Source organism: Heterocephalus glaber, unplaced genomic scaffold, assembly GCF_053883595.1.
Source record: "Heterocephalus glaber isolate CG9 unplaced genomic scaffold, H.glaber_assembly_v1.0 deba00001781, whole genome shotgun sequence".
Lineage (NCBI taxonomy): Eukaryota > Metazoa > Chordata > Mammalia > Rodentia > Bathyergidae > Heterocephalus > Heterocephalus glaber.
The window spans coordinates 5,632,094-5,645,531 of NW_028258467.1; the positions used below are offsets into that span (position 1 = coordinate 5,632,094).

The 13,438-nt window shown below is 47.2% G+C and overlaps 1 protein-coding gene across 6 annotated transcripts in view; it reads left to right on the forward strand.

The window, feature by feature from the left end:
* The window catches only part of Mgrn1 (mahogunin ring finger 1), a 53,727-nt gene that overhangs the window by 16,898 nt on the left and 23,391 nt on the right, over window positions 1-13,438 (forward strand). For 4 of the 6 annotated variants that reach the window (XM_087202697.1, XM_021244468.2, XM_004864809.4 and 1 more), the window contains exons 2-4: window positions 7,956-8,074; window positions 9,197-9,285; window positions 9,844-9,990. In XM_087202697.1, coding sequence (XP_087058823.1) covers window positions 7,956-8,074; window positions 9,197-9,285; window positions 9,844-9,990 — 355 coding nt within the window. Of the gene's footprint in view, window positions 1-3,422; window positions 3,527-7,955; window positions 8,075-9,196; window positions 9,286-9,843; window positions 9,991-13,438 lie in introns of all 6 variants that reach the window. The other 2 variants (XM_087202699.1, XM_087202698.1) reach the window with 1 other exon arrangement.

Below are 13,438 nucleotides of genomic sequence, written 5' to 3' on the forward strand. Positions count from 1 at the left end.
TCTGGGTTATGCAGAGGGACTGTGCCTTCCCCTTCTACTGGAAGTCCCTGTGCTAGTGGCCCACGACCTTATGGCTTTGACTTTTCTCATCTGTAGAGATGATAAGCATGTCTTTTTCCCTCTGATGTGTGTGTGAGAGAACGGTGTCTCCTGTGGAAAAAAGCCCTTAGGCTTCATCTCTAGCCGTTCTCCCTGTTGCCACTTGGACACCTATGAGTTGGACAGAGGCTGACTCTTGAGCAGAGAGGAGGTGAGTTCAAGTGGCCCTTGGCTACTGACAGTAAGCTAGGGGAGATGGAGGCATTTGTTCTAACTGTAATGTTTGAGGTCTGCCCTCTGAAGTCATGGCACGTATTGGCACACATAACTAGAATTTTCAGGCCAACATGGGCCTTCTGATGTGGCCACAGGACTTTCATTTGCTCTGATGGGGAGGGCCTTTGCATGTGGCTCTTTGTAGTGAACAGCTCCCCATTGCGACTGGCAGTGACAGCACTGACCACTGTCTCCCGAGCTGTGGAAGGGGAAGTGCACAAAGTGGGGATGAAGACACACAATGGGCTTTGGAGTCCATAGGTTTGAGCCCCAGCTTCACTGTTTACAAGGTTGGTGACCCTTGAGCTCAGTTTTCTGAATGGGAAGCGGGGGCAGTGCTGCCTCTCTCACGTGGGGTCACTGGGGAGACTGGTCAGGCTTTGACCTCTGTGGATGTGGAGGAAGAGCCCAGTGGATGTGGCTGTTGTTTGTTCTCTTTTCGTCTTCATGATTTTCTTCTATCTAATGCTCCTTTTTATCATCCCCTTCTGGCAGCTTTGCCTCTTTGTCCTGAGGTGTGTGCATGCACATATAGGTACATACAACATGTACACCGTCTACACATGTGGACATACACACATGCACATACAAGCACAATATACATGTAAAACTGTGTGCATACATATACATATGTTTTCTGCCTCTTAATCTGTGCTTATTATAATTAACTTGATAAGGACAAATTAATGCTGACAAAAAGAAAATTAAAAATATGGATGATAGGCTGGGAATTTAGCTCAGTGGTTTCGCCGCCTGCTGCGCAAGCGCAATGACCCAAGTTCGATCTCTGGCACCCAAAAAAAAAAAATGTGGATGATGAGGAAGGGGGAGAAAAGAATTAAGATATGTTATGTACATGTACCAATTTATCTCAGTGAATGTAAATCATTATATACTGCAGACATGTACTGGTAAAAATTTTTTTAATTAAAATATTTTTTAAAAGAAAAAAATTGTTTTCTTTTTAAAAAATGGTAAACATTTAGCCTGCCATAGTGGTCCACACTATAACTCCAGCTTTCTGGGAGGCTTTCTGGTAGGCGCATGACGAGCCTGGGTAACTTGGGGACTTAGTGAGACCCTGTCTCAAAATAAAATATAAAAAGGTCTGGGATGTAGCGCAGGGTGAAGGCTTTGGGTTCAATCCCCAGTGCCAAAAAAAAGGGAAAATGAAATAAAATATCGAACATTTAAAAAATACATAGGGGCCAGGGATTTAGCTCAGTGGTTCTGCCACCTGCGTCGAAAGTGTAAGGTCCTGAGTTGGATCCCTGGTACGAAAAAACCCCATAGAGTTGGGTGTGGTGGCTCATGCCTCTTAACTCCTGCACTATGGCTTAGGCAGATAGGCAGGAGGAGTGCAAGTCTGAGTTCAATGTAAGCAATTTTGGGAGACCCTGTCTCAATATAAAAAAAATAAGATGAATGAGGAATGTGGCTCAGGACAGGGCCCTAAGTTCAATATCCAGTACCACAAATACACACGCGCACACACACAAAATACATGTATCAGAGTAATGTAACAAGCATCCACTGTTCATAATTCACAGTTAACACTTCATATTTGTACATCTCTTTCTTTTCTTTTTTGGGTTCCTGGGAATTGAACCCAGGGCCTGGCTCACGTTAGGCAAGCGCTCTTCACAGTTCCCACCACTGTACCTTCCTCTCTATATGCCCTACCACTGGGCCTCATCCTCACGCTGACCTTGAACTTGTGATCCTCATGCCTCAGCCTACTGAGTAGCTGGGATTACAGGTGTGTGTCATTACACCTTGCTTGTTTTACCCTTTTTTTTGAGGAAAAAGAAAAAGCAGCTTCCCTGACATCCCAACATGTCTCGCCAGGCCAGGTCCCTCCTATCCCATTGGAGACCTGGGTGTCTCCTCATGTTTTTTCCTGTGTGTGCATGGGTGTCCCTCTGTAAACTCCGGCACTGCTCAGTGGCATGTGTTCCTCTTCCTCATCAGCATCATCAGCTGCATTACTCCGTGTCCTGGGTCAGCTCCGTGGGGATGTGCGGAGTCCTGCTTCACTCCTGGCTGGGCCACTGTCAGCGTCCGTTTCCCCTATCCATGATTGTTTGACTTGTTTCTAGGCTTTTACACTTGGAAATCTTTTGTTAATCACTTTCTGTGTATCTATAACCAAAATATGTACTTAACTTGTAATAAGAATTTGAAAAAAATTCATCACCATAGTGCTGTAAGTGAAAAGTTATCTTGTGGTTTGAATGGTTATTACAAATTCCCAGTTGATTGGGCTGGGGATGTAGCTCAGTGGTACTGCGCCTGCCTCGCAAGGGCAAGGTTCTGAGTTCAATCGCTGGTGCTGCCAAAAAAAAAAAAAATTCCCAGCTGATCAAGCTACACAAATATTTTATCAATAACAAAATAAAAATAACAAAGTATATAAAATATATCTCTGAAGTGAATGGGCTACTTTTTTCCCAGGTAATTCTCCTTTTTTTTTTTCCTGGTAATTCTCCTTCTAACAGTCAAGTATGACCTCTTGCTAGAAGGATGGACATTTCAGCAACAATTCTACACGAGTATCAATTCAACATCTATTTTTTTAATCTAAGAAATCTTGATTCCATAAATAAGTAAATGAGAATTAATAAGATTTTAATATGAGAGTAGCATCTAGTTCCAAATTACTTGCCAAAAATTCACATAAAGATCTAGTATAAAAAATATTGAAGCTGGACATGGCGGCATCTGCCTGTAATCCCAGTGCTCTGGGAGGCTGAGGCAGGAGGATCATAAATTCAAGCCCTTCCTGGGCATCTTAATGACTTAAGGAGACCATGTCTCAAAAAAATGAGAGGGCTGGCCGGGGATGTAGCTCAGTGTGAAGACCCTGAGTTCGATCCTCAGTACGGTGGCTGGTGGTGGGAGGGGATAATGTATCAGCTAATTTGAGTCCTTCCTGTTAACATTTTTGTTTTTTTTGGTACTGGGGATCAAACTCGGGACCTTGAGCTTGCGAGGCAGGCGGCAGCACCACTGAGCTAAATCCCTGGCCAACAGTTTTATTGAGATAGTACAGTGTTCACGTCCAATTTGATTCATCTTTTTCTTGTATTTGTTTTTTTTTGTGACAGGGTCTCACTATGTAGTTCAGCTGGCCTTGAACTCACTGTGTAGCCCAGTTTGGTTTTCAACTCTTGGCAGTCCTCCTGTCTCAGGCGCGGCCCCTCCCAGGATTGTAAGTGTGAACCACCACCATGCCTGGCCCATTCATCTTTGTAAAAAGTGCAGCTTGATGCGTTTTAGTGTATTGAGCTATGTGACTGTCTCCATTCTGCCATTGTAGAAGATAGTTCTAGGTCCCTCTGCCCCTCAGTACTGAGTTTTGAACTCTGAGTTACATCACCAGCCACCCCCCTCCCCTTGGTACTGGAAATCACACTCGGCCTTGTACTTGCCAGGGAGGCGCTGTGCCACTGAGCTACATCCCTGGCAGCCAGCCCTTTGTTAATTATTTAATTTTGATACATGGTCCCATTAAGTTGCCCAGGCTGGGCTTGAATGTGTTTCTTTTCTTTTTTTTTTTTTTTTGGTGATCGAACTTGGGACCTTGTGCTTGCGAGGCAGGCAGTGGAACCACTGAGCTAAATGCCGGGTGTGAACATGTGATATTCCTTCCTTGGCCTCCCAGAGCGCTGGGACGGTTTTGTCCTGTAATCACTCTTGTGACAAACATCCTGTCCCATGTATTAGATCTTTTAAAAATAATTTGACAGGTCATATTACAAGGCTGATCAAGAAATATAGTGTGTTTATTTTTTTATTTTTTTTGGTACTGGGGATCGAACTCGGGTTCTTGCGGTTGTGAGGCAGGTGGTGGAACCACTGAGTTAAATCCCTGGCTGGTGTGTGTTTAAATAAATAAAATTATACTAAAAGACACATTGCTGTTAAGCCCCCACCCCACCCTAGATGCCCCTTTACTTCGAACACACTTGTCTGGTTATTGCCACGTATCTGCCCCCCCCCATACTGGGGATTGAACTCAGGACCTTGGGGTTTTGAGGTGGGTTCAGTGCCAATGAGCTAAATCCCCAGCCCTACTTTTTTTTTTTAAGTTTTTTGAGACAGGGTCTTCCTATATAGTTCAGCCTTGAACTTGTGGTGGTGATCTTTCTGCCTCAGGCTCTCAAGTGTTGTGGGATCATAGAGTACATCACCATGCCCAACTTGGTGCCACTTTTTGAAGCAGTTCTGGAAGTCTTCTTTCATGAATGTCTTTATTGCACTGTTGTGGCTGCCTTGATGTCTTGAACTGATTAAAAACATTTATCTTGGGGCTGGGGATTTGGCTCAGCGGTTCCGCCACCTGCTGCGCAAATGCAGGGACCCAAGTTTGATCCCCGGTACCAAAAAAAAAAAACCACATTTATCTTTTGGGCCAGGGATTTAGCTCCTGAGTTTGATCCCCAATACCAAAAAACGAAACAAAACCAAACCAAAATATTTATCTTTCATAGTAATTTTGACTTTGAGGAAGAGCTAAATGTTACGCGGTGCTAGATCTGGTGAGTAAGGTAGATGAGGACACACTGTAATGTGTTTATTTAATAGAAATTACCAAAAATGTTTTTAATCCATTTGGGACCTTGAGACAGCCATGACAGCATAACAGACACTCACGAAGGAGGACTTTCAGCACTGCTTCAGAAAGTGGCAAGAATGATGGGATTAGTGGGGTTTTGTGTGTGTGTGTGTGTGTGTGTGTGTGTGTGTGTGTGTCTACTGGGAATTGTACTCAGGGCCTCGAGCTTGCCAGGCAGGCACTGTTGCTTCTGAGCTACATCCCAGGCCCTTGTTTTGTGTTTGTTTTGTTTTTGGTACTGGGGATTGAATTCAGGACCTAGTGCTTGCCAGGGAGGCGCTGTGGCGCTGAGCTACATCCCTGGTCACCCCCCCACCACCACCTTTTTGAGGCAGGGTCTTGGTATGTAACCCAGGCTGGCCTCAAACTCCTGCCTCAGCCTCCCAAGTGCTGGGATTATAGGTGTGCATCACCACACCCTGTGGGATAAGTGTTTTTGAAGCAAGAAGGATATTTTGAAGGGGATTAATGGCAATATGTGTTTTCCTACGATAAAGTTTTTAAAAATTTTTAGACATTAACCATGTTTAGATCATATTTCATATGTCTGTTGTAGAAAACTTGTATAAAACATGAATAAAGCAAAAAGATAAGTAATAATCACTTACTACCTTTTTCTTGTGTGCATGGTGCTCTGGGAATTGAACCCTGGGATGCTCTACCACTGAGCTACATCCCCAGCCCTTTCTTATTTATTTTTAATTTTGAAACAGGATTTTGCTAAGTTGTTCAGGCCAGACTGAAACTTGTGATCCTCCTGTCTCAGCTTCCCCAGTGCTGGGATTACAGGTGTGTGCACCTGTATCTGGCCTGCCTGTTACGTTTTTTTTTTTTAGTGCATATTATACACAACAATAGATTTTTTTTAATTTTTAAAGATTTTTATTGGTGCATGTTTGCAGTAATACTTATTACCGCTTAGCCCAGAGTCTTTAGTTTGTAGCATTTGTTCCTCTGAAGTTATGGAAGTTTAAAACTACACAAAGACTTTGGAGCCTCCAGGATGTGGTTCCTTGGACTGAGAGTGCTATGGAGAAAATAAAACAGGTAGGAGAGGGGGAAGGTTTCTCAGCAAGCAGATTGGGGATGGAAATCACAGATTTAAAAGGAGTAGTCAGAAAAAGTATTGCTGGCAAGGGATGCGAGGTGGAGAATTAAGGCAGAGCCTGTGGGGAACAACTTCGTTGTCAAGAACAACTCTACATAATTTTGGGGAAAAATCATTTGATTAGGCCTAGTTCTCCTGCCTACAGGCCAGCTATGGGATTTTGAAACATGGCTTCCGTTTTGGCCTCTAGTCACAGTGGGACTTCAATGGTCCAGTGATGCTGTGATGCTCCAGAACAAGATTGTACCTGCTGAAGACATCCTGGGAGGAACAAAATCTTCATCTGCATAGTTCCTAGTTGTTCTAGTATTTTTGCTATCTCCAGTCATTTGTTACATTTGTTTCTCCGGATGTACTGAACTGTCTGTCCTGAGTCATTTGTTACATTTGTTTCTCCTGTGTTTCTGAACTCTCTGTCCTGAGTCATTTGTTGCATTTTTGTCTCTGATGTACTGAATAAAAGGTGGCAGGTTTGGGGGCTTTTGTCTTTGTTCCCCAGAGCAGCATTGATCAGGCCGAAAGCTCAGCTTCTTCTCAAGGTCTCATTTTTTTCTACCCTTTTTGTATAGTAGGTCAATTTGCCTTGTGCTGTTGTGGCTCGCAGGAGACTAGGACTTACTGCAGAGGTTCTAGTAATGTCCCCTTTCCCTGTTCCTTCCCTATACTTAATAAGCAGAGGAAGCAGCAAGTATAAAGCTCTAGGGCCAGGGATTTAGCTCAGTGGTTCTGCTGCTTGCCTCAAAAGCGCAAGGTCCTGAGTTTGATCCCCACTACCAGGAAAAAAAAAAAAGTTTCAAGTGAGGTTGGCAGGATCTGCACTGTATAGGCCTCCCCAAACCATTGTGCACTGAAAGATCAGGCTTTTGAAAAGTGATTGGATCATTAGATGCTATAGCTAACTTGCTGTGAGGAGGCGAGGCCTGGAAGGGTATACTGTATCTCCCTTCTGGCTCCTTCTTCACGCTCTGCTTCTTGAATGTCGTGAGGTGAGAGCAGCTTTCTTCTGCCCAGGCCTTTCCACCATGCATTAGGGCCAGCTCACTGTGGACTGAAACCTCTATAAACTGAGCCAAAATAAAGCTTTTCTCCTTTAAGTTATGGGTGTTGGACATTGTGTCTCAACAGTGAGGAAGGTTACCGAGTGTAATAACACATACAAACTAAAAGGATAATTCTAGGATTTCAGGGCTGTTCTAATGAGAGGTTGCTGCCATATTGCTATATCCAATGGTCCATTCCCATACTTCATCTTACTTCAGCTGCCCAGCAGCATGGACCTAGATGATCACTCTCCCTTGGAAACAGGATCTCAGCTTGATCACATCTACAGAGGCCCTATTTCTGTCCAGGTGTGGTGATGCACACCTGCGATCCTAGCGTTCTGAGACACCGAGGTAGGAGGATTATAAGTTTGAGTCTGGCCCGGGCAGCTTATCGAATTAGCAAGACACTGTCTCAAGATTTAAAACTTAAGAAAGGGCCAGGGATGTAGCACAGTGATAGAGTGCTTGCTAGCAAGTGTGAGGCCCTGGGTTCAGTCATCAGCAGTGGGAAAAAACCAAACCAAATCCATATATCCAAATAAGGTCACATGCACAGATATGGGAGTAGGACTTTGATTTGTCTTCCTGGGGGACAGAACCCAGCCAACTACAGAAGAAAATGACGTTGGAATTGAGAACTGGCTGTCTGTGAACAGGAGAGGCCAGGGTGTTTAGGCTGGTGGTATGCAAAGGCTAGGGGGCTGCCATGGAAGGGCCGAAGCCAGGATGGCTGGAGCAGAGTCAGGCACAGCCCACAGGCCTAGCCCATGCTACTTTCTCTCAGAATGGAGCCTTTTTAAGGGACTGGGTTCTTGGCCATCACATGTTCCTAAGCCTCATAATTTACAACTGTGTTTCCTTTCTTAAACAGGAAACTACTTTGCTTCACACTTTTTCATGGGAGGTGAGAAATTTGATACCCCCCACCCTGAAGGTTACCTCTTTGGAGAGAACATGGATCTGAACTTCCTGGGCAGTCGCCCTGTCCAGGTGGGTCTCCGTGGGGCTGGCTGGTGGCTTCGGGGTTGGGAGGCCCTGCTGGTGTCCAGTTATGAGGATGTGCAAGCAGTGAGTCACCACCCCCAAAAGGGCAGAGCTCCTGGCAGGACTGCAACTGAGCAAAGCTGGACATGGGCACATGAGTTGGAGTGGGTCATTGAAAGACAGAGCAGCCATCAATGAACTGGTGCGACCATGCTGCAGAAAGACGTATTGATTCCAGGCCTCTTGGATAACTTTCTTTAAAAAGCAGAAAGAACGTCCCCATCCTATAAAATAGTGGGCATGAGAGGTGACCTATACGAGAAATGAAAATGACTGGTAGATGTTTTTCACTAGTTGCCAGAAGTGGATGTGCAAGCATAGATATCTGTTCATTCCATACACACTTGTCACTTCCTGTGACTCTTTGGGGCTGGCGGCAGAAGTCAGACCTTGCCCCTGTTTCTGTGTGTGTGTGTGTGTGTGTGTGTGTGTGTGTGTGTGTGTGTTGCAGACCGTAAAGAGGAAAACATTGAATGGATGGTTAGTACGGTTGTGGCTGAGCTGAGCTGTGGTAGGATGGGGAGGAGCCTCTAGGATGAGCAGGAAATCAGTAGGGCTGGAGCAGCCTGTGCCAGGCTTCAAGAGGCCATGAATCTGAAGGTAAACAGGGGTTTCCAGGCTGGCTTGAGAACAGAGCTAGAAGTAAGGGTGCAGGCCCCTGTGGGCGAAGTGGTGGGGTATGGATCTTTCCCTGTCCACCAGCAGCAGTGAGAGCTTGTCCCACCACCAGGAGCAGAGCCTGAGACCCGACCTCGGCCACTTCCCTCAGGGATCTCTCTGGTCTGGATGTGTTGCTGAAGGTTCTTTCTGCAATTGGGGATGGTGGCTCAGTGGCCAGATCACTTGGGATGGCCCCAGTCCCAGCCTATGTGCTTGCTGCATGAACATAGTTTCTTTCAGTGCAAATGAGAGTAATGCAAATCGCACACCTAGTGTCCAACACAGCCCCTCATGTGGAGATCGAGAATGCCTGTCCTTAGGGGCCTGGGACCACTGTGATTCCTGTTTCCTCTCCTCTCCTAGTCCCCAGGGACTCACATGGGATCACTGTGGGTTTTTCCCTTCCAGTTTCCCTATGTCACTCCTGCCCCCCATGAGCCTGTGAAGACTCTGAGAAGCCTGGTGAATATCCGTAAAGACTCCCTCCGACTTGTAAGGTAACTCTTTGTCCTGTCTTGCTGGGGTCTCCAGACTGTGGTCTGGAGTGCCTGAGGCCCTGTAGGGGGTAGAGGCTCCAGTGTGATGCTTGGGAAGTGGAGGGAGTATTGAGTGGACTCAGTCTCTGCTTTCTTGTGTGGCATCTGAGGCCATAAACAGGAACTTGATCCTTTAAGCCAGGGGTTCTCACCTGGGTGATTGTGCCTCAGAGACACTGGGCAATGTCTGGAGACAACTGGCCGAGGTCAGGGAGGCTGCTCAACTTTCTGCAAGCCCAGGAGACCTCATAGCCAGGAATGATCTAAGCCCCAGATGTCAGTAGGTTGAGAAACTGCTTTAAAACTGTATGACTCAAGGCATCTGGGCTACCTTTAAGCCAAGAGGAAGAAGGGGAAGCAGACCTGGATCGTTGGCTTTATGTCCAAACAGGGAGTGGGCCTCTACATTTGCTAGAAGAAATGTGTCCAAGCAGGTGAGTCTAAGGCCTGTGGCCATGCATGTGGGCTTGCTGTTATGCCATGGCCTCTGACTTTTGCCTCCTCTGTACCCTTGGGTAGGTACAAAGATGATGCTGACAGCCCCATTGAGGGCAGCGAGAAACCCCGGGTACTCTACAGCCTGGAATTCACCTTTGACGCTGATGCCCGCGTGGCCATCACCATCTACTGCCAGGCAGTGGAGGAATTCCTGAATGGCATGGCAGTGTGAGTCCCTGGCACAACTTGACAACTCAGGCACTGGGGCTCAGGCCCCATTTGTGAGATTTCCATCTTTCTTTTTTTTAAGATATGGTCTCCCTGTGTAGTTTAGCCCTCCTTGAACTTGCAGAACCCAGGCTGGGTTTGAATTTGTGAACCTTCTGCCTCAGGCTCCTTAGTGCTGGGATTATAGATGTATACCACCATAACCTGGCCCATCTGTATTATTAAACATAAGAAAAATTTCTTTGTTTCTTCTCTGCTCTTAACTTTTCTCTTTTCTTCTCTACTCTTCTCCTTTCCTTCCCTTCCCTTCCTTCCTTCCTTCCTTCCTTCCTTCCTTCCTTCCTTCCTTCCTTCCTTCCTTCCTTTCTCCCTCCCTCCCTCCCTCCCTCCCTCCCTCCCTCCTTCCTTCCCTCCTTCCCTCCTTCCCTCCTTCCCTCCTTCCCTCCTTCCCTCCTTTCCTTCTTTCTTTGCCGGGGATTAGACTCAGGTCCTTACATGTATCAAGCATGTGTTCCTCCACTACCCTTTGGGTTTGTATAAGATTTTCTCATGTAGGCCACATCAATTATTAACTCAGTCTGCAACCCTTCTTCCCTTCCTGGGGGATGGTGTTAAAGTTCCAAGCTTGTGATCACAACTTGGTCTTTCTGGTAACCAGTCCTCTTTAGGAGCTCACCAGGGTTACCTCCTTAGAACGGATCTGTTTGTATCACCCAGGAAATTGAAAGGGTTTGGGATCTCAGTGCCTGGAACTGTGGGCAGAGACCAAATATATATTTTTTATTATGTCATAGAAATACATTTGAGCTTTGGGAGATTTTACTTGAAATGAGGCTTCTACTATCTCCAGAAGTTTGTAGCCTGTACCTTAAGCACAACTGTGGCAGGGTTACCAAGCCTCTAAGACCCGTCCCTACACAAGTGGCCTTGTGGACAAGCAGAGATATGCCTGAGTCTTTCCTACCTTGAAGAAGACCCTTTCGAGGCCAGGTTTGGATCTGGGCATAGGATAGGGGCTGAGAGCGGGGGCTTCGAGTACTACCCTGTCCTGTACCTGCTGAGTAACTTAGGGCATGTCATCAGCTTGTGCCTCAGTTTCCTCAGCTGGGAATGAGAGTGGCTTCTCCCCTGGGGCTGGTGTCACCCACGCACATCTCCTCACACATGCAAGTGCTCATAAAAGGCATATGTGAGTGCTCAAAGCCAGCTGCTGACAGAGGCACCACAGAGGGCCTTCCTCAGCAGCATTCTACCAGGTGAGTCCTTCCCCCCTTGGACTTGGGTCCTGGGCTCCCTCTCCATGGGCAGTCGTCAAGAGGAAGCAGGGGCCTTTTTTTTAGGTACTGGGGATCAAACTTGGGTCCTTGGGCTTGCACAGCAGGTGGTGAAACCACTGAGCTAAATCCCCGGCCCCTTGCAGGGGCCTTTTTCTAGATGGTCTTGTGGCTCACAAACACTCAGCACTCAGCACTCAGTTACTTTTTTGGGGGTGGGTAATGGGGATTAAGCTCATGGAGCTCTGAGCTACCTCCTAGTCCTTTTGTTTTGGTACTGGGAATCAAACTCAGGAGCTCGAGGCAGGTGGTGGAACCACTGAGCTAAAGCCCCGGCCCTCTTTCCAGTCCTTTTTATTTTTTTAGTTTTGAGACAGGGTCTCTGTAAGTTGCCCAGGCTGGCCTTCTTGAACTTGGTATCCTCCTGTCTCAGTCTCCTGAGTAGCTAGGCTTGCAGGCGTGTGGTACCATGCTTAGCTACTCTTTTTAGTGACACAAAGCAATGCACGGGGGTATGTACTTAAGCTAATTCAAAGTTACAGGAGTATTTAGAGTGACCAGTGTGAGCCCCTCTCCCCTTGCCTTATACCCCATGAACCCTGGGATGAATGTGTTGCCCTGCTGAAGCCTGAGGTAGTATGACACTTGGGTCTGATGCCCTCATTGAGACTCCTGTGTGGTGCCACACTGACAGTTGGATAGGGGCTCCTATGATTTCTGAGATATTCTTGTGCTCAGCTACATGGGAGGAGCCTCAGGTTCTGGGGAGGTGCCTTGGGGCTACCCACAAAAGGGGTGAGGGGCAGGATCAGATGGGGCTGATACAGGTGAATGGCCCACCTCCCCCATACTCAGCAGCCCACCCAGCTGTGCTGCTCTATGTCCTGCATGAGATGGATATTGGGGCGAGGGTCCTACTGCCTCCAAAAGAGCTGGAAAGTGGAGGATGGTCAGCCAGCCAGTTGTAGCTACCCCTGGATTGTGCTCCAGACCCCCAGGGACTGGGTGGCAGTAGAAATGCCACATTCCCCCCTTCTTCAGATGTGGCATGAGGCCTGTTTCCCCTCCCAGTTTACTGACTCTAGTAATGCCAGAACTAAAATCACTTGGATAAAGAAGCAAGGAGACCTAGGCTAGGATGCCATGCCTGGGAACATAGACTCTTGCCAGCTGGAAATGTTCTGTCCTGAGTTAGAGGGCTGGTGACTCTCTGATCCTTCCCTGGCCCCCTTTCCATTTCTCCTAGCAAAGAAATGGAGGCTTAGACAAAGGGGTGTGTTCAACTGTGAGAGAAGAGCCCGGTCTGCTTGAAAGCAGCCTCCGTGGCTGGGGCTTCTTTCCTGAGCTCTTTCCCACAGTCTGATGACAAGGGCAGGGTCTCCCCTGTCTGTGCACATGACAGTGTCACCCCTAGCCTCCTAGACCCTGGAGAGTGTCCTTTGTCTCAAAGACCCAAAGAAGCCTCAAGACAGGGAGGGTGGAGGGGGCAGAGGAGGTGCTAAAGGTTGTGAGTTGGATTTCTGAATGGAAGACACCAGAGTGTATCAGGATTGGAAATGTGAGTGTCCTGGAACCCAGCTGATCTCTGCTAGCAGTCTGCTCTAGGGATCCTTGTATGTGGGGCTGAGATGCATGAAACACTTCTAGGAAAAACAAAATAGTGGAAACCACCTGGTGTCCTCTGGTACTCTGCATGGCCCAGAGTGTGGAGCTGCGGAGTGGTTCTGGGACACAGCACCTTCTGTGTGATGGTGGTGGGGCAACTTCAGAAAGGGAAAGAGCAAGGGCCAGGGATTTAGCTCAGTGGCACCATGCCTGCCTCGAAAGCACAAGGTCCTGAGTTCAATCCCCTGGACCAAAAGAGAAAAAAAAAGAGGAAAGAACAGAGTGTAGGTGGCTGCTACCTGGACACTGTGAGGGTGTGATGGGCATTGACAACTCAGGAGTCATTCCAGGGTGCTCTTCTGGAATGGGGGCAGGAAGCAAGTGTGAGGGGCAGAAGGGAGGACTGTGTACTCATTCAGAAAAAGTAAACCCAGTAGACAGGTGTACTATGTTTAGGAAGGTAGTAGAGGAATTGTAGGGAGCGCGGAAAGGGGACTTACCAGGACCTCTGCCCTGGGTCCTGGCCTGTGAGCCACCACAGCACAAAGTAAATTCAAGAACAGACAGAA